A 25,823-nucleotide genomic window follows, 5' to 3' on the forward strand; every position below is an offset into this window, starting at 1 on the left:
AGGCAATCCGATCACGGCAATGGTGGACCGGCAATCCATCGCGTAATGCCAAGGGGCCTGCAGGAACTGACAAAATTGCTCGCCTGCGGGACGCTGCGCTTTCTTCCTCTTCCATGCTCGCATCGTTTGGTGTAGACTGTCTCCTGTCTCACTTGCACTCCTTCACGGCCAGCGAGGCCGACAGCACTCTGTAATGGAATAGCATCGTCGCACTTTTCTCTCGCTCAGCCCCCCATTGTCCGTCTCGTTGAGAAATACGGCCGCTGTAAAAGGGAAATCTCCCCCCACCGACTTTCCGAACGCCTGACTCCGAGGCACGCCGTCCGCAGCGATGCCAGATAACGCAGAGGAACATGTGGCCGAAGGAAAGAAGGCCGGCCTAGTATGTATTCGATTTTAAAAATCCCCGGACGACAATAATACTGACAGGTGTTGGCGCGGAGGTCGAAAAGATGAAGCGAATTAAGGACATCACGGCAGCACCGGGAAAGTTCTTCTCCTATACTCGTCTGCTATTTTCCCTCGACTACACTGTGACAGACGTCCTGCTTATTATAACCGGTGTCTTCTTCTCAATTGCCGCCGGTATCCCATTCCCCTTGCTCGGTATCGTCTTCGGTGAATTGGTCGACGACCTCAATACCTCCCAGTGCTCTCCCTCCGAAGCAGCCACCAGCAATGTGTCTGACGGAGTGCGGCAGAAGGTCCTCTACGTTATCTACATCACCATCGCCAATTTTTGCTTCATCTACATCCATTGCAGCTGCTGGTGCTATGTCAGTGAGCGCATCGCACGACGGTACCGGCGGCGGTACTTTGAAAGCGTCGTCAAGCAAGACGCGGCTTATATCGAAAGTCTGTCTTCGGGCGATATCGTCTCGCGGCTTGTTAGTGATGTCGAGACGCTGCAGTCTGGAACGTCGGAGAAGGTGGGCCTTGTGATATCCACGGTCTCGTACTTTGTAGCCTCCTATGTCGTGGCTTTCATCAAGGTGCCCATCATTGCTGGAATCCTGGTTTCCGTCGTGCCTTGCTTCTTTATGATGTCGATGCTGGGCTATTTGATCAAGAGATACGCCGGTCGCATCAGCACACATGTAAATGCTGCAACCTCGATTGCCTCGTCCAGTTTGTCGCAACTGCCCCTTGTCCACGCCTTCAATGCGAACCAGAGCCTGGAGCGGGAATTCGCCGGGCACCTCTCCGCGACCAGGATTGACGCTCTCAAGAAGGCGACTACGCATGCGGTCCAGTTGGGTCTGCTCTACTTCATTGCCTACAGCTCCAATGCGCTGGCCTTCTGGGAGGGCTCTCGCTTGATCGCCAAGTCTGTTGAAACCGATGACAACTCAACATCAGTGGGTGCGGTCTATACCGTCATCTTCGTCCTGATCGACGCTTCGTTTATTCTCAGCCAGGTCGCTCCGTTTGTTCACGTCTTTGCGTCCGCAGTAGGCGCCGCTGATCGGTTGTTGGCCGTCATCAACCGACCCTCCGACATTGACGGAACGAGCGAAGAGGGCGACAAGACTGCCTTGTTCAGCACACAGGATATTGTCTTGGAGGACGTGCGCTTCCATTACCCTTCGCGACCAGAGGCGGAGGTTCTAAAGGGCGTGAACTTCACCATTCCCCCTGGAAAGCACACCGTGGTGGTAGGACCATCCGGTGGCGGTAAATCAACCATCGTGTCTCTCCTGGAGCGCTTCTACGACCCAACAGCAGGTCAGGTCCGCTTGGGCAAGCAGGATTTCCGTGACTTGAATGTGCGGTATCTACGTGGCAACGTCGGCCTTGTTCAGCAGGAGCCAGTCCTGCTCGACCGTTCTATCCTCGAGAACATTGCCTACGGCCTGATCGTCTCCCCCATCGAGAGCCACCAACCCCTCGTTCCGTTTGCTGCAGACTCGACACTGGCTGACCTTACCGACATGGTCCGCAGCGGTACCCCAGAGGCCGAAGCCCTTGCACAGTTTGATCCGAAGGTTTCTCAGATTGTCGAGCTGGTCCGACAGGCCGCGGCGCGCTCCAATGCCTTGTCCTTCATCGATGAGTTGCCTCTGGGGTTTTTCACCGGCTCCGGTACACTTGGTAGCCAGCTGAGTGGTGGTCAGAGACAAAGAATCGCCCTTGCAAGAGCCCTTATTCGTGAATCCTCGGTCCTGATCCTCGACGAAGCCACCGCAGCCTTGGACTCAAGGAGCGAGAAACTGATCCACGACGCTCTCACCAACCTACCAGAGCGGGTGACAATGGTTTCCATTACCCATCGCCTGGCCACCGCTAGAAACGCCGACAAGATCATCGTGCTGCAACAGGGGGAGGTCGCCGAGGAGGGCACCCATGCAGAACTTGTTGCAAAGGACGGCATCTACGCTGAAATGATACGCATTCAAACGCTGGCAAATGTCAGCCCAGAGCTGACCCCTTCGGAGTCTTCGATTGAGAGCGAGGACATTCCGATAGAGGCAGACAACTCCGTTACCAAAGAGGCATCCATCACTGTGCACGAGCCAAAGGATTCGGCCGAGTACAGCGATGAAAAAGAACAACCCAAGCAAGACGGCGACAAGAAGCCAGACTCCAAGAGCAAAAGCAAGCGCAAACACTCTCGTTGGTTCATCACCAAATTCATATTTGCCCTTCTGCGCCCGAACTTCGGCTACATTGTGCTCGGTCTGGCAGCAGCAGTCATTATCGGTGGCAGTTATATCGCAGAAGCCGTTATATTCGGTCAAACTCTGGGAGTCTTGAACCCCTGCGTTGGCGCCGAGGCCATCCGTAGTGGCGGTGAGCTGTTCGGATTGCTTTTCTTCGTCATGGCTCTTGTCGAACTATTTGCCAATCTGATCAGTGGTTTTGCATTTGGATGGGCTGCCCAGAAGGTTCTGTACCGAATTCAGGTTCTCTCTCTCCGGTCACTGCTGCGCCAGAGTACCTCCTGGCACAAAGCAGAAGGCCGCACTCCAGGGACACTGCTCAGCTATATCACCAGTGATGCAACTGCACTTGGAGGCATTACTGGTACCACCATTGGTCTACTCTTGGCCGCGGCCGTGAACCTGATTGCTGGCGTGGTCGTGTCCTTCGCCATTGCATGGAAGATCACCATTGTGCTTCTACCTACGATCCCTGTTCTTCTGCTTTCGGGATTCATGAAGCTGCGCACCCAGGCCCAGTTTGCTGAGCGGCATCAAAAGGCATTTGCCGATGCCACGTCCGTCACCATCGAAGCAGTTGACAACCTCCGCCTGGTATCAGCCTTCTCCTTGGAGAAGAAGGTCTATTCAACATACGAGCGAGCACTACGAGAGCCCTATGACAAGACATTGCGCTCGATTGCAACCGGAAACGTCTTTCTGGCATCGGCCTTCAGCGTCAGCAACCTGGTGTATGCCCTGGCCTACTGGTGGGGAACTCGGCAGATCCTGGAGGGCCGTTACACTCAGACCCAGTTCTTCATTGTGATGCCTGCGCTGCTCTTCAGTACCCAGTCATGCAGTCAAATGTTTGCGCTGGCACCCGACATCTCCAAGGCTGGAATCGCATCAACAAATGTTACGCAGTTGCTGACGACCCGTTCGGCGGACGAAGAGCTCGGCCACAAGGCCTCAAAACGAGTCAGTGATTACGATACCCATCTGCTCCCTGAGAAGCCCCTTGATAGCGAGGCTGCACCGCCGTCCGGTCAGTCAGACAACGAGAAGGGGAGAATCTCTCTGAGTGCCGGCGGCATCGGCGTCGAGCTGCGAGACGTACATTTCGAATACCCTTCGCGGCCGGGTCGACCAGCTCTGTCTGGGCTAAATATCAAGATACAGCCTGGTCAGTTCTGCGCCTTGGTCGGACCTAGTGGATCAGGCAAGTCGACGACGTTCTCCATGATAGAGCGATTCTACCGCCCTGCGTCAGGATCCGTGATCATTGACGGAGTCGACATTACGCGGCAGCTTGGAACGGGCTTCCGTGACGATATATCTCTTGTCCCCCAGGAGAATGTTCTGTTCGAGGGTACGGTGGCCTTCAACATTGGGCTGGGCGGCCGTCCTTCGCACCCGCCAACCCAGGAAGAAATTGAGGAAGCCTGCAAGATGGCGAATATTCACGACGTGATTGCAGCTCTGCCTGATGGTTACCAGACGCACTGCAGCCACGATGGAAAGCAGTTTTCCGGAGGTCAGCGCCAGCGACTCTCGATTGCACGGGCGCTGGTACGTCAGCCACGCCTGCTGTTGCTCGACGAGTCCACCAGTGCCCTGGATGCAGAGTCCGAACGTCGGATGCAAGAGGCACTCAAGAGACTGCAAGGACGCACCACGGTCATTGCCATTGCACACAGACTGAGCTCTATTCAGCAGTCAGACCGCATATTCCTCATTGACAACGGGCGCTGTGCTGAGCAAGGAACGCATGTTGAACTCATCCAGCGCAGCGAGATGTACCGCACCAGTGTTCTTCACCAGTCCCTAAACACATAGCATAGGCCTTTAATATACCCTCGACCCTATCTTAGACTTTAGACAGATAATTAGCAATTTGCATTGTTCTTATAATTGTGTCCTGTGAGAGGCCAACGTAAGCCAAGAAAGGCGTATCAGGGGCCATCTGTACGTGCCCTGCAAGGGCTCGACTGTTCTGGCACCGACGATCCCGGCGAATACCCGTCGCGTGGCCGAGTCCCGATGCATCATTCCTTCCAGAACGAAATGAAGCTTGATTGTTGCTGAGGCGACTGGATTAGTCGTCATGTTGGTGTTTTTGCAGTGTCAACCGGAGAACATGCATTTATTAGTCAGATCTAGCCTTCCCAAGGAGGGTTGACCCTTTTTGGTCTAGGGGAAAAATCTGCGACATGCAGCGGGAGTCACGTGCATGGTAGCGGCACTCGCAGTTTCCAAAAGCGGACATTTAATACCTCAGGCATCAAATTGGACCCTACCGCAGTCACTCTATACTCGGTTGCGAGCAAACTAGATTCAAACCAGTAAACATGCGCTATGTGTTGCTTCTAGGATGCAATGTTTGTCCGGAAGCAGTACATCATGGCTGAGTCGGGATGCATGTGCTCAATTATATACACTATATCAGGGATTCAATATATATATCAATTCAGCTGTCATTCCAACGAAACAGAAATAACTCCAAGGGCAGAATCTGGTCATTTAATGTTGGGGTTATTTCCAACAATTTTGAACTGATACAACCCATGGGAACAGTAAAGATCAAGCCAGCTTAAGCTGCCATAAAGAACTCCCAGGTAGCATCCGGCGCAAGCGAGCTCTGCACACCAAGCGGCGCCGCATCATGCCCACCATCATACGAAATAAACGACACCGGCCTGGAGCAACCAGTAAAGTCTGTGCGAACGGAATCACCGCTTCCAGGCGCAGGCTGCCCGATCTGGGCTGGCTGGCACTGGTTATTTGCCACGAACTTCTCCGCCAGCTCGACGCCTCCATCCCAGGGAAGAACGGGATCGTTGATCCCATGAATCCCCAAGTATGCAATGGGATCATTGCCCCCGTCGCACCCACTGATAACGCCACCGCTTAGCACGCTCACGGCCCTGAACTCAGAAGCGCGTGCACAGGCAAGGGCATAGCTCATTCCGCCGCCCCAGGAGAATCCTGTCGCGAAGCGCGAGGCCTGGTCGATACACAGGTCGGCCTCGACTTGTTCAATAATGGCGTCGATGAGAGCGGTATCCTCGCCGTTGGTGTTGGCCCAGCCAGCGTTTAGGCCATTGGGGGCAACGAATATGGCGCTACCTTGTGCACGCGACTCAAGGCCGTACCAGGGCTGGATGCTCTCGCCGTTCACGACGTTGTCCATATTCCCGCCGCGCCAGTGAAGGCCGAAAATAAGATGGTATGGGTTGCTTGGGTCATAGTTGTCGGGGAGCTTTAGGGTGTATTCGCGGCCGTTGATTTGGTGGACGCCGTTAGTGAGGCTGGGTTGGTTACCGCAGCCTGGAGAGTTGGCGGCGTAGACGGAGGGGAGGGCACTGAGAGCCAGGAGGGTTTGGAGAATGGCGAGTTGATACATTGTCACTAGTACAACTGTTATTTGGCTTTGCTGGCTTGTTAAGTGGTGAGAGGAAAGTGAATTGTGAAATGGGCATCAACCATGGAGTTGTTGATGCCGTGTATTTATGTTGTTTGAGCTGACTGGCAGTGCCTGTTCTCGCGTAGATCACTGCTGGCTTAGAAACGGAGTCCTATCTACATGATGGTCTGGTGGGAGAGAGCAGGGATGGTTTCATTACATTTCCCATCCAGCCCCCGACTCTTGCCAGCCGATACACCTGGCCTGCTCGACGAATCGTCCGTGGCAGGCTCTGCATAGGCACTGAGGCGGGGTCTGTGATTGTTACAGGGTGAGACCTGTATAAATTGCCGAGGCGAGGAGAGAGTTTTTTTGCCACTTGGAACGCACCAGAGAGCTGAAGAGACGAGTACCTAGGCAGGGCTCTCCACAGGAGCATCTCCTAACCTGCAGGCACGATAGACGGAGGAGAGGCCGGGTATAGGTGACGGACCCAGAATTGCACTAGACAATAGGCTATATTCATCGTTGTCTAATAAACCTGCGACAATTGGCTCCGCATGGTATCCACCAATTTAGCCTGGTCCTGGCAGGACCTGCCCAAGCTACGATCTGCAGAGGGACTGGCTGGATGCCAAGATTATATCGGCTCTGGGAGCATTGCTCGAACTGCCGGACACGAGCTCTGGCCCTCTTGAGCAATTAAGTGTGGTTTCAGGTTCGATTCATCGGTGAGGGTCCGACTCCGCCTTGTGGGCCCGTTTCCCTGTGAAGGGCTCTTGTATGGAGCTGCGAGTGTGCTGTTGGCGCTTTGGACCCTGGTCCCCCGTCCCTGACCAGTCTGGCACCGAGGCCCTGCCGCTGTGGGTATTGCAAGGTTCGGAGTATTCCGCCCTTCCACACTTTAGTTTTCTTGTTGCCTGGCGTCTACTTGGATTCGAGGCTCAGTGCAGTATCCCAACCAAAATATCCATATAGCCATCGTAATAATGCCATCGCTTCTCCGTTGACTATCATGAATGATGATATGACTTGAAATTACACATGCAATACCGGCCTCTCTCTCTCTCTCTCTGGGATCGCCTCGCATGGGCCAGACCCTTCGGGGCGTTGGAAACTGGAAACGTTTCAAGCTTGACATTGGCAGGCCCGCCGAAGCGTGAGAGAGGGCGGAGATGGGTGGTATCGGCGGGCTCGGCACGTTTCTGATATATAGAGAGTTTTTTTATTGTGACTACTGTCTATACAATTTGTGAATAGTACTAGACGCCGTTGGTATGCAGTAAAGACTGCCATCTCAGGTATATAAGGAAGCATCTCCTCGGTGGTGGCATCCCCCTGTAACTTCAAAGTCACTGTGTGCCTTCTCCTGTTCACTCATTTTACTATACACTCGCTTTTCTGGGCTGGCCCCTTTGCATTCACTTAACCAAACTTCTGTTCACTTTCCTCTTTTCTTCAACATGAAGCTTTCTCTTCTTGCTGCCGCGGCTATCGCACCCCTGGCGTCGGCCCATTACTTCTTTGACACCCTGGTCATCGACGGCCAGGAAACCACCCCCAATGAATACGTTCGTTCCAACACCAGGCCCGAGAAGTACAACCCAACTAAATGGGTAAACACCCGCGATGACATGACCCCCGACATGCCGGACTTCCGCTGCAACAAGGGCGCCTTTAGCTTCGCTGATCAGACCCAGACGGCCGAGGTCAAGGCTGGATCCAAGCTTGCCATGAAGCTCGGTGTTGGTGCTACCATGCAGCACCCTGGCCCTGGTCTCGTGTACATGTCCAAGGCTCCCAGTGCAGCTAACCAGTACGAGGGTGACGGTGACTGGTTCAAGATCCACGAGGAAGGCATCTGCGACACGAGCAAGGACATCAAGACCGATGCGTGGTGCACCTGGGACAAGGATCGTATCGAGTTCACGATCCCTGCTGACCTCCCGGATGGAGAGTACCTTATCCGGCCTGAACATATTGGTATGCCTCCGTACCACTCATGAGCCAAAGAGAAAGCAAGGCCATTAACCTCCCATGCAGGTGTCCACGGAGCGCATGACGGACAGGCTGAATTTTACTACGAGTAGGTTTACTCTGTTTACCCCCTTTTCTACCTAGGCAGACACTAAAACTTCCCAGATGCGCCCAGGTCAAGGTCACTGGCGGTGGCAACGGCTCTCCTGATGCTACAATCAAGTTCCCCGGTGGCTACCAGCAAGACGACCCTTCGTTCAACTTCAGCGTCTGGGGTGGCATGAAGGACTATCCTATGCCTGGCCCTCCCGTCTGGACCGGTGGTTCTGCCTCTTCCTCCAGCTCCGGCTCTTCCTCCAGCTCCGGCTCTGCTTCCAATGAAGGCAGTGCGGACTACTCCAGTGGCTACACCCAGGAGAAAGAGGCCAACACTTGCAGCAGCAGCCCCTACCGCCGCCGACATGCTCGCGACTTCAGCGAGTAAGTACTGGCTACAACAGAAGACCGCGTTACCGCTGCTTAGATGGTAATATTGGATTTGCTGGGTATTCCGAGGACTACTAGTGAGGACGGGAAGGGTTATAACAGGCACCACACTTCTCTAAACCGGGACTACACTTTCAGCGTGGGAAGGTGCCCGTATAAGCTACGAGATAGTTCACAATGAAGCCTTCGCCTTGTTTACCTGGACCTGGACCAAACCCTCCCCTTTAGCTACCGCCCCTGCATAGGTTCTCCTCGCCTGAAGTGTTGTGGTATCGCCCTTTCGAGTAACAGAGCCACATGCCGAGTGAAAGTATGATGATAGCGCCCAGTATAGTGACAGAGTAGCGCCCATCTGGTTATAACTTCATTTCGTACTCACATATTTGTAGCCATCACTGGGTACATTGTGGGATACGACATCATAACAATCATGAAGGAACCGAAGCAGATAGAGACCAGGTCAATAAGCCAGCCAAAACGGCCCATATTCCGGGGCCCCTTGGTATGCGCTTTGGGGGACTGATAACAGATCGGTTTCAACGCAATGGGCATCACATATGAGAGCTGGAATGTGGCCAGTACGAATGCCAGGCGCCGGGGTGGTTTTGGATTCTGAATCGTTGGTCAACGAGCTTCGAGCGCTTGTCATCGAGGGGCATGGTGCAAATAGCGGTCTTGATCGGTGAAATCTTTGACTTCAACCTCTCAACGACAGCAAATAAACACCTGATCCTCCTGGTAATGGGGTCAGGCATTGTTCCTCTCTTGCGTTGAAAACAACCCTACGGTACGTCCGAATTAATTTCCTTTTAGGGTCAACTCTCCTGAACGCCAGCGGGACGGAGGAGTTCTCCAGGAAATAGAATCACTACAACAACAGCGAGTGTTCTTACAATCTACTCTTGGCGTGTCTCAGCTGCACTGTATGACCGATGCAGGAAGGCTGGCTGGCTACAGTCCCAGAGTGAGCCCATCTACTAGTCCTCTGCGGCAGCAGTGCTACAAGGTCCCTTGAAGTCATTGCGAAGCAAGTCGTTGAAACAGTCCTGGATCTCTTCATTGGCAATGTCCAGGCTTCCTGTTAGCGAAGCCATTTGGCGTAAGCCAAGGTCCCTCGCGCAGACTGATGTGGCTGCTCCGTATCCAGGGCAGCTAGATTTCAATTCTTGGAAATAATACTGAGACATGTTAGGGATATCGATAGAATATACGATCACATTCAGGCCAGTGGCCCTCAGAGTACCACTTGTACCACAAGTTCGAGGAAGGGCTCTCTTGCTCACAGAACGCGGTAATGCAATCAGCAACCAAGGCCTTCCAATAGAGCTTGATATCGAGTGCCTTTGCCAACATGTCACAGCGGACCAGGATTTGCCAGCAGTATTTGAGATACCGGGCCAGGTCATTCCTGTTCAATGGGTGCAAAGGATCGTGAGGCACTCTACGCGGAACTTCGTAGCCAGCGAGTTCCATGACATCCAGTGCGAGCTCGGCCGGGAGTCCCTTACGGCAGAGCATCTCACGCACCTCGTCAACGTCGTCGGAAGCTGGCAGGTATTCATTCGGTATGACCATAGACGGGGTTGCTCCGTGGAATGGGGCTTGATGGTCATCGACACCAAAGAAATAGCGGTGGGGGTAGGTGGGAATCTCGGACATAGCCAGTCGCCTGGTGCAGGTTTTGACGATGGACCTGTAGAACAGGGACCGGCGATAGTCCCAGATATCAGACCTGCCGGATGCTGGGTCCCAGGTATCGGGGAAGCAATATATCACATTCAGCCCGATATAGGCAGCCAGTGCCATCTTGAGAAGCTGGTCAAAGCCGAGGTCGCTACGCTGTATTAATTAGCCAGAGAGATCTTTTTTTGATATGTTGTTTTCTTTACGTGCAGGTGGATATACTTACGCCGCAGAAGCGCTCGCCCAGTTCCCAGCCGTGCCTGAAGTCCGATTGAGGATCCGCACAGATGCGTAGGATGGGGTCCATCTCACCGTGTAAAAGCAGGGTCTTGATGATTTCCATGTTGAAATAGTAGTTGCTGTTGTCCTCCCAAAATCGATAGTAAGGGCCGTGCTCGTACTGAAGACGAAATGCCGACGCCTGACGATTTCGGTAAGAGAGAACAGGACAGGCGCAATCTTCGATTCCATCGCCTGGACAGCCCCAAGGGGGTGCCTGAAACCCAGAGGGATCGTTGGCGTGCCTCCAGCGTCGGACAGTGCGACTGATCTTGTCGACGGTGGCTTCGTCCAGCACCACATCGTCTGGATCCGGCAGGTCGTATTTGTCTGCATACTTTCGGCGATCACATGCGGAGTGCTCCTCGATATTCCTGGCAAAAGCTTCGAAGAAGTGCATCAGCTCCTTGGTCCGTAGCTGTCTTGTGAGGAACTGGAGACTCGGAGCCGCGGCGGACGGCCTCGACAGGACCCAGTGCAGATTGGACGAAAGAAGAGTCCATGGGATGTTGTGAGCTTGATGCGCCATGGGCAAGTGTTATTCCTAGCTCGATATCTCGTGGTGGGAGACAGGAGCAACAAGCCTCGGAGGCGGCGCCGTGACTCACGAGGAACAGAACGAGCAACAGAATCCGGGGACAATCGCCAGATCCAGTTCCATTACACGAGCACATATAGCCTGCCGATTGGCTGGAACGGGTCGCCCAAATGCCTGCCAAGATGTATCGGTGCTCTTGGGGCTCGTATTCATTTGGCTGCGGCGTATCACAGGCGGACATTGCGCTGATCGGCTCAGCTCTGGGGATAGTGTCTGCAACACTCCCATTTTCCTCAACCCACTAATGCAATTCGAGTGCCCCTGCGAGGGCGCGGCTCGGCTGGTTGCGAGGCTTCAAAAACCCTGATCGGCCCTCTGTGGTGAAGGCATCAGCTCTCCCAAGGCCACCGGTCTGTCGCAACGATGGCACGACTCACAACCATCTTCACGACCCTCTACGTCCTCCACTCCCTCCCTCTGATCTCCGCTTGGACCTTCGTCTGGAGGAATTCCAGCGGCATCCCCACCGTCGAGGATGGCTCCGGCGGAAGGACCTGCAAGGAAATCGACCATGCCAAAGGCCAACCGTTCGAATTCGACAGCGAAGGCGATCTTGTGCGACTGTACACGTACGCGGAAACCGACTGCCCGCGCACTTTCAGCGGGAAGTTCGAGAGTTACATGTCGAAGAATTCGAGTTCTGCGATTCTCAGCTACGCTGTTATCGACCTGGCCGGCGCGGAGACAGACACTGACGGCGAATTGGTGCCCTTCCCAGGAGCGGACTGGTTCAAGTCTGCCCCAAGAAGCCCGGTAATTACTGCGATGGGAGAGAGACTGGTCGATGAAGGATGCGGGGAGTACAGCGAGGGACCCGGGCAACAGTGGACCGAGTCGGACCGGAAATCCTACGAATGCTGGCAGAAGAAGCTTGGTTACAGTGGTGACGATGCAGATGGCTGGCCGGGGAAAGGATCCTGGGATCAGCTCAAGGTTCCTGTGACCGAAGAGAGCGGCGGGGGAGACAGTACCAGTTCTACGAGCACGGCGACGCCATCCAGCACACCGACGGCAACCAGCACACCTGTTGCGGATACCAGCAACTCGTCGTCGGGGTCGTCGCTCAGCGGCGGTGCAATTGCAGGCATAGTCGTGGGCTGCGTGGTCGGAATCGGACTCATCGGGGCGATTCTCTACCTCGCGCGGCGCATCAAGCGTCAATCTTCCCCTGAAACCGGTGAAAATGAGCCAGAGCGACAACCAGAAGGAGATGGCGACGGTGGCGGTGGTGTCGCAGCTGCAGCGGCGGTGGCAGCGACGCCAGTGGAAGAGTCGAAGAGATCTTCCTTGGAAAAACTGCCTGCAGAGGCGGAGGCAATTCCAGCAAAGGTCGAGAGGCAGCATTTCGCAGAGCTGCCGGGGGACTTGGGCTCAACGGAACTGAGCGAGACTCGCAGGATTAACGAGTTGAGCGACACGCAGAGGGTCGTTGAGATGGGCGAGAAGTAGTTGAGGAATGTTAGATACCCTAATTGTGATATTATAATAAGGCCTGTTTACAGATACTGCTGGTTATCTAGCATCAATACATGAGTAGGACAGCAACAATAAAAGCCCCCAGTGCCCCCTGCATGGCCTGTGTCTTCAGAGCAGTGCTGCCATCAGTGGGCACCGCCTGGGTTACGGTTGTAGTCTGCGCAGTCTCTGTTTGTGTGACGGTAGTTGTAGATGGGTCCGTTGTCACTATTGCAGTCAGCCAGTTCTTGACTATACAAACAGAGAGCACGCACAGGCGTAGGACTGGCGGTACCAGGTCCCAGCATAGTCGTATCCGGAACTTATGCACTGGACGATATCGCGTTTCTCACTGGCAGGGCTGCCTGAAGAGGGCAGAATCGTGAATACCTCGCAGTATTGCCCTGGGTCACTATACCGAGTTAGATCCTAAGGCTTGAACTATTCTCAAGTCCTACCAGCTTTGGTTCCCTCGGTAGTACTGGACCGACCCATCGGGCGCGCAGGCCGTGGCATAATTGCATTCAGAGGCACTCGTAGCGCAGCACTGCCCGTATGTTGAATGGGTCACGTATTGTGAGCCCGGCTCGCACGTTTTTTCGCGCCCTGTCCATTCTGTCAGTCTAAAGTAGGACAAGGTAGACGGTCACATAGGCTAACAGGAGCTGTAGACTGGCCACCATGCCACAAAATCTTCCCCTTGCTGTCTCTTGTCCAGACTGTCGACGAAGGCAGGATATTCAGGCGCTGCTGTGACAACGGGGCCGACTCCAGCATCTGTGGGGGCTGGTACCTGTTGTCCATGGATTCGACAAACGAGCAGGCCCAGATATACAACCTGTGAGAAAATGGTGAGCTGCATGATGGAGGCTGGCTTGGAACACACTGAGGTGGTGAACAGGGGAAATTCTCACTCACGAGAGAAGGGCGGGGCTTTTTTTGTCGCTCGTATTCAGCCACAGCCGGTGCTGATGCTCCCGAGGGCTTGCCCAATTAAAAGCGAAGAAGCTCAGATTGGCATACTGAAATTGGCCCCTGTTCGAGAATTGCCTTTGGAAGATGACCGTGCTGGTGGCCTTCCGCCGCTCCACCGTGGGCCCGTATAACCCTTGAAGATGCAGAGCCGCGACAGATTGGCAGGATAGATTCTCGTAACTGTACTAATTTTATCCTCTAGAATACGAGGTTCCTCGAATTCCATGGGATTTCGCTTGTATATCAACTCCTTGCGACTCCGAGAGCTCGGCATGAATATGAGAGGAGAGCGACGCTTGAATGTCCCTCGAAGAACCTGGAGTGGAAAAGAACACTTCCAGATCTCTTGCTATTAATAGGTGTAAAATGGTCATCCAATATCAATATCTCAAGGGTTCCCTTGCGAAACATTGACCTCCACCGTCCTTGAAACATGCACTCCCTTATCGCCGCTATATAGATTTGTCTGGGACTCGGACTGTCTTAGATCCCTTAAGTTTTCATCGCCCCCTTCGATCCTCGACCACATTGTGTCTGTGCCTCCCCAGGCCTGCATAGGATGCAGTCTAAAGCGCGGACCAGAGTTTCCCGACCTGCTTTCTTGTCCTTCGTCGTCCGATGGATGACTAGGTTTAGGAGCAAAGCCGAGCGAGATCTTAACATGGCGGGGAAGTCCAGATTCCATGATAAGCTTGGAGAGACAGGGCACGCTGAAAATGAAGAACCCGCAGGTCATCTCGCCGCAAGCCCAGAATGGTAAGGGGCCGATCAGATACATTGTGTCTGTTGTCTTTGCGAAGCCGACAGTGTGGGCGAGGCGGAAGCAGGCGGCAACGGAGGGACTGAATGGAAGGAGATTGTCAGTTATACTGAATGAATGACAGCTAGTACATACTCACAGTATGCCTGCACCAAATATGACGGAGATACCAAGCTTCTTTTGCCATGTCATCTGCAGTCGCCAGATGATTCTTTGCGGAAGAATGAACATGATGATGTCCGAGGCTACCTGTACGCTCGCAGAGGTGAGCATCACGTCCGGCAGGGAGTAGCACTTGCTGGGAAGATAGAACTTCCAGTTGGCTTCGTGCGGCCTGCATTGCATGTTCAGAAGGATGATGCAGAGCAGTCCCCAGACGCACTGCAGCGTAGCCACCGCCATGCACCCGCACCAAAAGGCGTTTCTCGTCCGGTCAATGGGGACGAATACCCTACACCAGTCGAGCAGAATTGCGGTCTTCATAAAGGGGAGAGTGGCCGAGTAGCAGCAGCCGTAGATGAGGATAAGCTGTATGCTGTTAGCCGGGTTCCCACGTATATTGCAAGATAGGAAAAGCAGAAACGAACATAGAGAGGTCTGACTAGGTCTCCATTGCGCAGGTTCCAGGTATGGACATAATATCCCGGGGTATAAATCATCGAGTATCCTGCATAAGCCGTGCCGCAATAGGCGCCCTGGAGGGAAGTTAGACCCGGCGTAGAAGGATGCAACCTCCATGGCAGGGAACTATACATATGCACAAACCATCAAAACCGTCATATCGATTAGTTCCACTTACTGAATACGCAGGGCGCGCTCACCTTCTTCGAGGCGAATTGTTCTATCGACCCACACCCGAGCGAACAATCGCAAGAGAAGGCAAATGGTCGCTACAACCGCGCAGACCGTTGTCACCACCAATGCGAGTGCGTTGTTGTTCGAGGTACTGTCAAAGTCTGCGGTGACACCCGCTGGCGGCTGCAGAGCTGGCTGGGAAAGCAGCTCCTGGAGTGAATTTGGAGACAGAGACATTGTACAACTGCTGTGACTCTGAGACCAGGCAGCTGTCAACCATGGCAAAGCATAGGGAGGATTTATATTGGGTTCCTAAGGGTAGGCCCCAACGCTCCTTGTCGACCGGGCTCAGTCACCATGCTTGACAGCTCGAAAGGATTCCAGATTGAAATCCGCGACAGCTCCTTCTCTTTTGGGCAAAAACAAGCATACCCCCGGTCAGTTTAGTTTGGAGGCACTGCGAGGAGCACCAATAACCGGTAGATATCTTCAACCGCCGGCTGCTACCGTGCCGCTGTGGAGCGTGCGAGACAAAGAGCCGTGCATCCTTCAATCTCCATAATTAACGCTTCTCCCTGGACGTTTGCCATTGATAAACCAAGAATGCCTACCAGTGAGTCCCTGAACCCTGTCAATACTCAATCGCCTCTTCTAACCAAGGTATTATGCTAGACAGCACCCCCTGAAAAATGGCCATCGTCCACATGCCAACCTTCGTGCGATGATGGACGAGAATCCCCTACCAGCCCTTGAAACTGGCCTGATCAACCCAGAATCAATGACCGGCGGCAAAGCAACAACCCAAGCGGGCGTTGTTCTGGATCGACTGAATGCTGCGTTGGTCCCTGGCGACGCCAAAGCCCTCGAATCGTGCTTCTACACAGACCAGGCATACTGGAAAGATCAGCTGGCCTTCACATGGCACTTGCGCACATTCAGAGGCCCGGGCACCATTGCCACGAGGCTACTCGAGACTGCGAAATTAAGATGCCTCGCTCGGATTGAGGTGGATGGAACTGCAGAGTTTCTTCCTGCCACACCGGTTCTTGTATGATGCCCATTACCCATAATGATACCTACTGGCTCTCTGTTCTAAATTGTATCCTGTTTAGCAATTTATCGACTGCCCCATTATATTCAGGACAGGGTCCCCTGCTGCACTTGGTCGGGGTAAGATCCTCCTATTACCAGTCGACGACGGCGGCGACATCGTCTGGAGGATCTGGATTCTCAGCACCAGGCTTGAAAGTCTGGATATACAGCCCGAAAACGAAATGCTTTTACAGTCCCCGAAAAGACCGCTTGATGGTGCATCGGACTTCGAAACGGACGTCTTTATTATCGGCGCGGGCAATGCGTGAGTGGAAATCCCATGCTTGACCGATCTAACATCCATCTAGCGCCGTCACTCTCTCTGCACGCCTCAAGGCCCTGGCCGTCGACAGTGTCATGGTCGACCGGAATGCTCGCCCGGGAGATAACTGGGCGCTGCGCTACGACTGCATGCAGTTCCATCTTCCGACTTCGTTCTGTGAGATGCCGTATATGTGTGCGTCCTGTATCTAGGTAAACCTCTAGTATTTCACTGATCGAGGATAGGCTATGATAAAGAGCTCCAAAACCCGCACCTCCTCTCGAAAGATGACCTCGCCTCGCAAGTTCGGCGATACATCGAGTCGTTTAATCTGAATACCATCCATTCAGCTCAAGTCCAGTGGACTGAGTATCACACAGTGGCTCGGACATGGAGTATCACGATCCAGACTCCAGCTGGCCAGTGTAGGGCTGTCTCGAAGCATCTCGTCATGGCGACGGGGATTGGGTCTCAGAAACCGTATATCCCGTCGATCGAAGATACAGGTCTGTACAGAGGGGTCAGCATCCACTCGGCAGAGTATAAAAATGCGGAGGTGTTGAAAGAGCGAGGAGTCAAAGTAAGCATGAGATTCTGATAACCAAAGAAAGGGACTAACTCATTGCAGTCGGTTGTTATTGTCGGCTCAGCAAACACCGCATTCGACGTGCTCGCAGACTGCCACGGCGCTGGTCTCGCCGCCACAATGGTCGTCCGGTCCCCCACATACATCGTCCCTCTCGAGTATATCTGCCATAGTCTTAGCCTCGGCGCCTATGATGCCGGTGTGGACTCCGCCGACAACCTCTTCCTGTCCCTTCCCACCGTCGTCGACAGCCAGCTTGGTCGTGCGTTATTCGCCATGTTTGCCGCCAATGAGCCGGGGCGGTACGCTGAGCTTGAGACAGCGGGTTTCCCCGTTCTCGATAGCCGACAGCCGTCCTGTGCGCTGATGTCCAATCTCCTGGAGCGGGCTGGGGGACATTATGTGGATGTTGGGGGGACGAAGTTGATTGAGGAGAAGAAGGTCGATGTGAAGGCGCTTGTGGAGCCCATCGGGTATACAAAGAAGGGGCTTCGGTTTTCGGACGGGAGCTCTGTGGATGCAGATGCCGTTATCTGGTGTACAGGCTTTGCTGACCTGAACGCGGTAGACACTGTCGCGGAGATTCTTGGTGATGGGAATGCGGTTGTGAGCGAGAAGCAGCAGTATATACTCACCCCACGAGATGTCGCCTCGCGCATAGATGCGACGTGGGGACTCGACGAAGAGGGAGAGGTCCGAGGGATGTGGAAGCGCCATCACAATGCAGACAACTTCTGGATCATGGGGGGTTATACACAGCAGCACCGGTGGCACTCGCGCACTCTTGCTCTGCAGATCAAGGCTGCGTTGGAGGGCATTTTGCCGCCGGCTTACAATGTGAACTGAAATGTGAACTGATACAGGTGGTTATGTCAGAGTTCTACGTTATTATTATGTTGGGGTTAAATAGACCCAGGCAGCTGTAGTTATATATCGTATAAGATTCTGGATTCATATGCTATATTGTAATGCCCAGAGTTAATGACTAATTGATTAATCATTAACTTAAATTATAGCGTGAGCTGCCGCTGGAACTGGCTCGTGCACTTGTGATGTCACAACTGCAACATGGCAAGCCAGGTATGCCACCCTGCTAACATCCAGTGCGTACCTCTGATTAGCATTAGAAAAACATTGTCACCCCTGAAGAGTACCAGGCAGCTCGGTCCCAGCTTCTCCAGCAGGAGAAAGCAGCAACTCGCCAGCTCGAGGAGCTCGCAAGGTTGCGCCGAGAGCTTCCCATGGTGCGCATCCACGATCCACATCGGTTCCAATTCGACACACCCGACGGGGTGAAGAACCTGCGAGATCTATTCGATGGACATAAGCAGCTGATACTGTACCATTTCATGTTGGGCCCCGGGGAGACTCATGTCTGCGTGGGTTGCTCGTTCTGCATGGACCATATCGCCGACCTCCGGCATCTGAAGAGTAGAGATACCTCATTCGTTGCTGTAGCCACTGCGCCGTTGTCTGAAATCACTGCCTACCGGGATCGAATGGGTTGGAACTTTCCTTTCTATAGTTCGGCGAAAACGCACAAGGCATGGGCGGAAGCTGAAGCACAGGGCGAAGCCATCACCTGGAAGCCCGGGAACGGCTACTTTGGCCTGTGCTCGTTCTTTCGCGATGGTGATGAGGTATTCCACACATATGAGACAACATCTCGCGGTTTGGAGATCATCCTGTCGACTTATCACCTGTTGGACATGACCCCTCTGGGTCGGCAGGAGGTGGGAAATGGAATGAACAACTTCCGCCGCCATGACGAATACTAAGTCCACAAGGTCGTTAGGCGAGATACACAAAGCCAAATTTGGGTATTGTATGGCCAGATATGGGGCGAAGGATGGCGCAGAGCAAAAATGGTTATTGGGATTACATCAACAGTAGTGGCAAGCCTGCGGTCAATAAAAGTACATTTGGACTCTTACCCATCACTTAACCTCGTCTGCACCTCTCCAAAATTCCAATGACGATCTTTATCCAGTGTTTAATGAGTCGGGGATAAGACGGCAAGACAGCTGAGGGTGGACTTGTTAACGAACCCTAGTAGCCCTCTCCAGAACTACCCCTAAGCCAGTTATCCTGTTGCCATTGATCTGACTAGCGATGAGACAATCCACTATCATCTATACGGTTATACCTTACCAGGTATATGTGTATAATACGCAGTTCTCGGCCCGCTATCCACCTGGTCGATGCGCAGTGCACAATCTGTCAAGAAAGAGCGGACCGAGGTGGCACAGGATCAGCATTTTTAACGCGGTCGGCAGCCACTGTTATTTTAACATAGCATTAATTCCATCTAGCCTTGCCAGCTCCGAATCTTGAAGTTTTCCTACACATCCTTGAACGAGATGGCACTTGCTCAGGAACTCGCTTCTTTTAGAACATTAACAGCCGTGAAGGTGTCTGAGCCCCCCAGAGTGGGGGAGAGGGCGCCGGTGCATCCTCTGCTGGAAGCCCCGACAGGATCCAGAACTGTAATAATTTTCCTGCGCCACTGTGGTTGCCCATGTACGAATCATTCCTTTTTATCCAACAGGTTAAACTAATATCCTTGCCTAGACGCCGAAAGGGACTACCGCCAGCTCTGCAATCTTCCCGCCGTCCGCCGGGGCGATGTTACCGGGATTATAGTCTCACATTCTTCCCCCGAGGATACCGAGAAATGGATTGAAGAGATAACAAACGACAAGAAACACCCACTGTACCCGCCTTCTTCGGATAAGCCCGATGTAGCACCGGGGGAACCTCGAGTTAAGGTCGTTGTGGATCCAACGCGGGAGCTCTATGGTGCTTGGGGACTGGGCGTCTCGTCCGCCTGGCATGTGTTCAATCCTCGGACTCTTGCTTCGGTGTTTGCGCTGGGCCGCAAGGATGGTATATGGAATCGCAACACCAGGAGTGGGAGCCGGTGGCAGACGGCGGGTGCTTTTGCTGTCGATACGGATGGAGTAGTGCAGTGGGGACACATTTCTGGCTCTGCAAGCGACATCGCAGACTTGAATGAAGCTGTAAGATCGACTGAGTAGAAGAGAGAATAATCTGATACTGGGCGAAGTTGGTCAAGTTACGAGGTATACCAGTGTTGAGATTATATAGACAATTACATTCTTTCATTATGGTTTCAATCGCGTACATAGTACCATTTCTGTGGGATACCATAGTGGAGGGTGAGCACAACGCAACTACTGGCACAGATCCGCTGTCAGGGTGACCGGCTGGGGGCACCCGTAGACCTTCTTATGATCCGGGGTGCTGTAGCAGGTGGGATCGTTCGCTGCACAGTCAAAGACCTCACACCCGTCGCCGGGGCTGAGGATGTTGGGGTTTGCTGCAAAGGGGTTGCCCCATTCAGTGCTCAGCTCATCTTGGGAAGAAGCGTAGTTAGTTGAGTATTGGTAGCCAAAGAATGTATTAGATTAGGTGAACTTACAGTACACATAGTCTGGGTTGGACGAAAACGAATAGCCGAAGAAAAGAGGCTTCTCCAGTGTCTTTGTCTTGGCGATCTTGATAGTCTACAGATACCAACTGCAGTCAGGAGGGAATATTGCAAAGCGAGATGGGATAGTCACATACCGAACCAGATCCTCTGAATTCCTCGGAGAATGTTCCGCTCTTGGGAACAGTGGTGAGAGGGCCGGGGGCGCTGCCATCGTAAGGGAACGACTGCACATAGACAGAACTGTCACAGTGGTTGTGCACAACAGCATTCTGGGCCGAGACCAGACCGAGGAGGGCACCAAATGCGATCAGAGAGGTTTTCATTGTGAGTGCTTTGGTTTTTGTTTTGCACTGAGGGTTTGTAATATTGGTTTCCCCTCCTCAAAAGCAGGGATAGGTGACCTTTTTATAGGCTTGAAGTTCGGACCACAGATGTTACTGAGGGTACATGGCGACCTTGAGTCTAAGACATGGTATGCACTCAAGATCCTGAATTGTGAGACCACCACCCAGGAGTCAGTGCGAGCGCCAATCAACATAAGTGGCAGGTGAGACATGCGCATCATAGTCACTGCATGTACCCCACGCCACAGAAACCCCAGCAGGCAGCGTTACAGCTACCCTGTGATCGCACCCATTCCTTAACGCCAGGTGGAACTGGTGCCAAGGATGTATGGCATCATAGGAAATCCCCAGAATTAAAGATTCTGGGAGTTTGAGATTATACAGGCCTCGCGGCTCCAGACTCGGCTCGCGGTACCGGCCAGGGCACTTGTGCTTGAAAGGACTAGTGGAGATGTTCCCCACCAGAACCAAGAACGCCACCATCAATCACATGGTGATCTTTTAGTCAGTTGTATGTTACAAGATAAATTGTAGCATTGGCTCTCCCTGTGCACGAGCAAGGGGTCCAGCCTACCTTTCAAGCTTGTTTTCTAGGGTTACATATGATATCTAAATATAGTAAATTTCCCACAGCACAGACAGGTTCATAATATTTTCTATTATCCTGTATCTCGCCTTCAGTACCAATCCTCCCATCACTGCAAACCCAGTGCACGGCGCCATCAATAGCATGAATAACCGCACGGATACCGTAATGTAGAACCTAACGCTGCCTCTTTCCAGCTACTTTTATTATAAAGTCTGCTTATATATCTATGTGTATCCCAAGGCACTGCAATCTAAGTCCAGGAGGTCATTAATCTGGAGGGGCTTTTCTGGGCTTTTATAGTAGGGTTAAGGTGAGGCTGGAGTGCCTCAGACATGTACAACTAGTGTGAAATAGTAAAATAACCTTAATTAGGCTCGTTCAGAGTATGGGTTCTGGATTATAGTAGGCTGATATGGAAGCTAGGGATGTTTATATGCCCCCGGAATAGTTATGTATATATATTGCACCGGCAGGTACCAAGAAACTTGCAGGATATACCTCTTCCTTTTTTTCATGGTAATTATGTACTCATAAAAGATATATATTATCACTGTAATACCTCACCAAGCATTCTAGAAGGAGTATTAATATAATATCCCTTTCTTAATAACATAGTATATAATTTTTTTATCAAGTAACTGGTACTTTTATTGAGTCTCTTTTTAAACGGGCTGACAGCTGAGCATCTCCTCTGTGTATACCCCTGGTGATAGATTTCATCTCCTGGGATTTCCGGGACCGCCAAGCAAAGGATATACTTCGTGTTACTTCCTATATGCGCGCGCGTGTGTATGCAGGTTGCTAACAAACAGAGAATACACAGGAGAGGCACAACCATTCCCACTATCCTTCTTGGGGACATCAAGCCCACGCTACGAGTCTCCAAGTAAAGTTGTCAAGCGCACTAATCAGCAAAATGCCGCACTCTTGGCAGTTGGGGAAATCATACCACAAATGGGTTCACGGCACGGCCTTGAATTACAAAGTACTCTCCACACTAGCACGCCACTTCTGGGGCCACAATCTCAATCTTCAAGGCATATTCCGTGTATATTTCCCGGTAACGGCCAACTCTGGGAAACGACCCCCCCCCCACACGATCCACTTCTTCCCCTCAGATCATTCAATGGCACTGGCTCTCGCACTGGCTCCCTCTATTGCACAGCGAATAGTTGGAGGTGCTAGTTTGAACTGAATAATGCCGACATTTACCCGCTGGGTTGCTTGGTATGAGGGCACTGAACAGCCGCGAGACGAGGCACGCAAACGGTCTCCAAAGAGGGCAGCACGGCTACAAAAAGGCCCACCGAGGCATCTGATGGGAGACTTTTGAACATGCCTAGAAACCTGAAGTAACTTGTCAATATGAAGGTTCTCTCGGCCTTAGCCCAAGCAGCTCTGGTGCACGGCACCGTGTGCCTTGCGGGTTATACCAATGAATCTGAGGTACCCTACTATGGCCGAAGTCCCGCTGTGTATCCCTCGCGTCAGTATCCCAACCCAATGCGACTGACTTTCCTCATCACTGCTCTACTGGTGTACGAATGTGAAACGGTCTAGCTAACAGGGTTTACAGCTGTTGGCAACAGGTCAACAAGCACCGCCTGGGAAGACGCCTACCGACAGGCGCGGAGCATAGTGTCACAACTCACCGTAGAGGAGAAAGTTAATCTGACTCGGGGCCATGACGGACAGTGTGTGGGGAATAGTGGCGCCATTCCGCGACTGTCGATCCCTTCGCTTTGCTTCTCCGATGCTCCTGATGGTCTGCGTGGTCAAGAATTCGTCTCTGCGTTCCCAGCTGGCATTCACGTGGCTGCGACGTGGGATCGCTCGCTCATGCACCAATATGGCAATGCTATTGGTGAGGAGTATCACGACAAGGGCGTCCATGTAGCCCTGGGCCCGGTGGCCGGGCCACTAGGGAGAATAGCTCGCGGTGGAAGAAATTTTGAAGGGTTGAGCGCGGACCCGTACTTAGCAGGAGCTGGGATGGGTGAGATCACAAAGGGAATTCAAGAGGCTGGCGTGATTGCCACCGCGAAACATTGGCTTCTGAACGAAGAGGAATGGCGACGGAACCCTGGAGATATGGGCGAGGCATTGAGCTCGAATGTTGATGACCGCACATTGCACGAGCTGTATGCTTTCCCCTTTATGGACAGCATGAGGGAGGGCGTCGGCAGCGTGATGTGCTCGTATCAACGGGCCAATCATTCCTATGGATGTCAGAATTCAAAGCTTCTTAACGGTGTGCTGAAAACGGAATTGGGCTTTGAAGGGTTCGTGGTGAGTGACTGGGAGGCCCAGCACGCTGGTGTCGCGTCTGCCAATGCTGGCCTGGACATCGTCATGCCTGACGGTGGTTTCTGGGGCAATAATCTGACTCGTGCCGTCAAAAACGGAAGCGTCAGCTCCGACCGATTGGACGATATGGTCACTCGAATTCTGGCCGCGTGGTACTTGACGGGACAGGACGAGGGATTCCCTTCCCCTGGAATCTATTCCGAGGCCGACAAGCATGATCCCATCAATGTGCAGCGAGATCACGCCGATCTTATCCAAGAGATTGGGTCTGCCGGCACCGTGCTGGTCAAGAATGTCAACAACACACTTCCCTTTACAAAGTCGACCAAGTTTCTCAGTGTCTACGGCTATGATGCCACTGTAAGCGCTTCCCCATGGAGTAACCCCTCCCGGTATGGAGGAGGCTACGAGGTGAACTTTGGCTGGACTACATTCAACGGCACACTTGTCACTGGAGGGGGCTCTGGTGGCAGCACCCCCCCTTATGTTGTCAGCCCATTTCAAGCCCTACAGGAGCGCACCGCTAAGAATCGCGGAACGTTGCGCTGGGACTTCTACTCCCAGAACCCCTCGCCCGCGTATGTGAATAGCGATGCCTGTCTTGTGTTTATCAATGCATACGCTTCTGAGGCATTCGACCGGACCACCCTTGCGGATGATTTCAGTGACAGCCTTGTGAAGAATGTTGCAACGAATTGCACCAATACCATTGTGGTTGTTCACTCTGCTGGTAAGCTTCCCTTCACTGCTTTCGACAAAAATATAAACTAACACTCGGGGCTAAAAGGCATCCGGACTGTCGATGCCTGGATCGACCATCCTAATGTCACCGCTGTGCTTTTCGCCGGTGTTCCCGGCCAGGAGAGTGGCCACTCGCTCGCTGATATCCTTTATGGCGACATCAACCCCTCTGGAAGACTACCCTACACCGTGGCGAAGAGCGAGTCTGACTATGGCTCTCTTCTAAACTCGACCGTTAGCTTCGACGCCTTTCCGGAGGTGAATTTCACCGAGGGTCTATATATCGACTATCGCGCGTTCGATCGCAAGGAGATCACCCCTCGCTTCGAATTCGGCTTCGGTCTCTCCTATACAACCTTCACGTACTCAGATCTGCGCGTCAAATCTGCCGGCAACAGCACATCCGCTCTCGTCAATCCCAGCATCACGATTGTCCAAGGCGGACACCCAGAGCTCTGGGATACATTATTCGAGGTGACCACTTCGATCACCAACACGGGGGATGTGGCTGGCTCAGACGTTCCGCAGCTCTATGTTAGCATCCCGAACGCGCCGGTCCGCCAGCTTCGCGGCTTCGAAAGAGTGCAGCTGAAGCCCAAGGAGACCAAGACCGTCACTTTCCCCCTGACACGTCGGGATCTCAGCATCTGGGATGTCGTTGCACAGCAGTGGCGCCTTCAGGCGGCTGACTATAATGTGTTTGTTGGCGCCAGTAGCCGCATCTTGCACCTGAATGGATCACTGACGGTCGAGTGAGGTTAATACCTAACATACAGGGGTGATCTCGCTGGAATCGTTGGTCTAATCGGGATGGACGGTGGAATGGGCTATTGCTGAGTATGGCAAGATCTGGAGCTCGAGGGAAGCCAGTAGTGGTCATGATTTATAGAATTCACCTTTAAACAAAGTAATCAAGAGCTGGCTTCCATTCCCTCCCTCATCCAGACTTCGAGCGGCTATAGAGGGCAATAACAAGGATCTATTCCTGAAGATTATAGATGATGAAGGGAAGCATGGGCAGTTTGGCTGGTAGGCCGCGGACTCTCGTCGTCCTGCTCTAGATAAACTTCTAACGCGCTGGAACATCGAACCACCTGGAATACCTCTAGACACTTACAAGAGGCTAATTAGCTATAAAGAGAAATCTTTTTAGCTTCAGAAAATGCTGGTTACTTGTAGTTCAAATGTTTGATTTACATTACAGTACCGTACTGTCACACGTGACGGTTGCGTAAGACGCAGTCGAACATCCCCTGCAGCATTCACGTCCCAACCGGCGTGTTCCAACTCTCTGCTGCGGATTTCGACAAGGGCTGGATGGTTGATGAAAACTCCTAAAGTCGAACAATCGAGTGCGGAGATCGGCCACTGCCGTCTCAACATGGTGTGTAGGCT

General features: G+C 52.9%; 12 protein-coding genes across 12 annotated transcripts; 7 read left to right on the forward strand and 5 right to left on the reverse strand.

Annotated features, from left to right (window-relative positions):
* Window positions 1-116: 116 nt before the first annotated feature.
* Window positions 117-4,533, forward strand: ASPVEDRAFT_60541 (ABC transporter ATP-binding protein). The gene is made up of 2 exons (XM_040815535.1): window positions 117-382; window positions 444-4,533. The coding sequence occupies exons 1-2, from the start codon at window positions 332-334 to the stop codon at window positions 4,476-4,478; spliced, it is 4,086 nt and encodes a 1,361-aa protein (XP_040665308.1). The 5' UTR covers window positions 117-331; the 3' UTR covers window positions 4,479-4,533.
* Window positions 4,534-5,232: 699 nt separating this feature from the next.
* ASPVEDRAFT_26349 (alpha/beta hydrolase family esterase) lies at window positions 5,233-6,045 on the reverse strand (the record flags this gene model as incomplete). The annotated part of the gene is made up of 1 exon (XM_040809892.1): window positions 5,233-6,045. One exon carries the CDS (start codon window positions 6,043-6,045, stop codon window positions 5,233-5,235), a length of 813 nt encoding a protein of 270 aa, XP_040665309.1.
* A 1,281-nt stretch (window positions 6,046-7,326) lies between these two features.
* ASPVEDRAFT_519566 (lytic polysaccharide monooxygenase auxiliary activity family 9 protein) lies at window positions 7,327-8,583 on the forward strand. The gene is made up of 3 exons (XM_040814550.1): window positions 7,327-8,028; window positions 8,089-8,131; window positions 8,188-8,583. Exons 1-3 carry the CDS (start codon window positions 7,509-7,511, stop codon window positions 8,504-8,506), a joined length of 882 nt encoding a protein of 293 aa, XP_040665310.1. The 5' UTR covers window positions 7,327-7,508; the 3' UTR covers window positions 8,507-8,583.
* Window positions 8,584-9,696: 1,113 nt separating this feature from the next.
* On the reverse strand, window positions 9,697-10,999 carry ASPVEDRAFT_81162 (uncharacterized protein; the record flags this gene model as incomplete). Its single annotated transcript, XM_040816990.1, has 2 exons — window positions 9,697-10,347; window positions 10,418-10,999. 2 exons carry the CDS (start codon window positions 10,997-10,999, stop codon window positions 9,697-9,699), a joined length of 1,233 nt encoding a protein of 410 aa, XP_040665311.1.
* Window positions 11,000-11,308: 309 nt separating this feature from the next.
* ASPVEDRAFT_38959 (uncharacterized protein) lies at window positions 11,309-12,925 on the forward strand. Its single transcript, XM_040811804.1, has 2 exons — window positions 11,309-12,751; window positions 12,799-12,925. Exon 1 carries the CDS (start codon window positions 11,432-11,434, stop codon window positions 12,515-12,517), a length of 1,086 nt encoding a protein of 361 aa, XP_040665312.1. The 5' UTR covers window positions 11,309-11,431; the 3' UTR covers window positions 12,518-12,751; window positions 12,799-12,925.
* On the reverse strand, window positions 12,591-13,385 carry ASPVEDRAFT_81164 (uncharacterized protein; the record flags this gene model as incomplete). Its single annotated transcript, XM_040816991.1, has 4 exons — window positions 12,591-12,751; window positions 12,799-12,935; window positions 12,982-13,129; window positions 13,184-13,385. The coding sequence occupies 4 exons, from the start codon at window positions 13,383-13,385 to the stop codon at window positions 12,591-12,593; spliced, it is 648 nt and encodes a 215-aa protein (XP_040665313.1).
* Window positions 13,386-13,886: 501 nt separating this feature from the next.
* Window positions 13,887-15,013, reverse strand: ASPVEDRAFT_124501 (uncharacterized protein; the record flags this gene model as incomplete). Its single annotated transcript, XM_040806182.1, has 3 exons — window positions 13,887-14,340; window positions 14,398-14,786; window positions 14,846-15,013. 3 exons carry the CDS (start codon window positions 15,011-15,013, stop codon window positions 13,887-13,889), a joined length of 1,011 nt encoding a protein of 336 aa, XP_040665314.1.
* A 764-nt stretch (window positions 15,014-15,777) lies between these two features.
* ASPVEDRAFT_125057 (uncharacterized protein) lies at window positions 15,778-17,839 on the forward strand (the record flags this gene model as incomplete). Its single annotated transcript, XM_040806238.1, has 5 exons — window positions 15,778-16,101; window positions 16,166-16,410; window positions 16,454-16,606; window positions 16,648-16,987; window positions 17,036-17,839. 5 exons carry the CDS (start codon window positions 15,778-15,780, stop codon window positions 17,837-17,839), a joined length of 1,866 nt encoding a protein of 621 aa, XP_040665315.1.
* Window positions 17,840-18,061: 222 nt separating this feature from the next.
* On the forward strand, window positions 18,062-18,771 carry ASPVEDRAFT_26355 (DUF899 domain-containing protein; the record flags this gene model as incomplete). The annotated part of the gene is made up of 2 exons (XM_040809893.1): window positions 18,062-18,073; window positions 18,121-18,771. 2 exons carry the CDS (start codon window positions 18,062-18,064, stop codon window positions 18,769-18,771), a joined length of 663 nt encoding a protein of 220 aa, XP_040665316.1.
* A 555-nt stretch (window positions 18,772-19,326) lies between these two features.
* ASPVEDRAFT_187810 (uncharacterized protein) lies at window positions 19,327-20,066 on the forward strand. Its single transcript, XM_040809010.1, has 2 exons — window positions 19,327-19,513; window positions 19,565-20,066. The coding sequence occupies exons 1-2, from the start codon at window positions 19,354-19,356 to the stop codon at window positions 20,029-20,031; spliced, it is 627 nt and encodes a 208-aa protein (XP_040665317.1). The 5' UTR covers window positions 19,327-19,353; the 3' UTR covers window positions 20,032-20,066.
* Window positions 20,067-20,187: 121 nt separating this feature from the next.
* Window positions 20,188-20,770, reverse strand: ASPVEDRAFT_26357 (uncharacterized protein; the record flags this gene model as incomplete). The annotated part of the gene is made up of 3 exons (XM_040809894.1): window positions 20,188-20,369; window positions 20,436-20,520; window positions 20,582-20,770. 3 exons carry the CDS (start codon window positions 20,768-20,770, stop codon window positions 20,188-20,190), a joined length of 456 nt encoding a protein of 151 aa, XP_040665318.1.
* Window positions 20,771-22,422: 1,652 nt separating this feature from the next.
* Window positions 22,423-25,569, forward strand: ASPVEDRAFT_38965 (beta-glucosidase). Its single transcript, XM_040811805.1, has 3 exons — window positions 22,423-22,866; window positions 22,957-24,417; window positions 24,475-25,569. Exons 1-3 carry the CDS (start codon window positions 22,746-22,748, stop codon window positions 25,182-25,184), a joined length of 2,292 nt encoding a protein of 763 aa, XP_040665319.1. The 5' UTR covers window positions 22,423-22,745; the 3' UTR covers window positions 25,185-25,569.
* Window positions 25,570-25,823: the final 254 nt, after the last annotated feature.

The sequence above is a fragment of the Aspergillus versicolor genome (genome assembly GCF_001890125.1).
Source record: "Aspergillus versicolor CBS 583.65 unplaced genomic scaffold ASPVEscaffold_2, whole genome shotgun sequence".
Lineage (NCBI taxonomy): Eukaryota > Fungi > Ascomycota > Eurotiomycetes > Eurotiales > Aspergillaceae > Aspergillus > Aspergillus versicolor.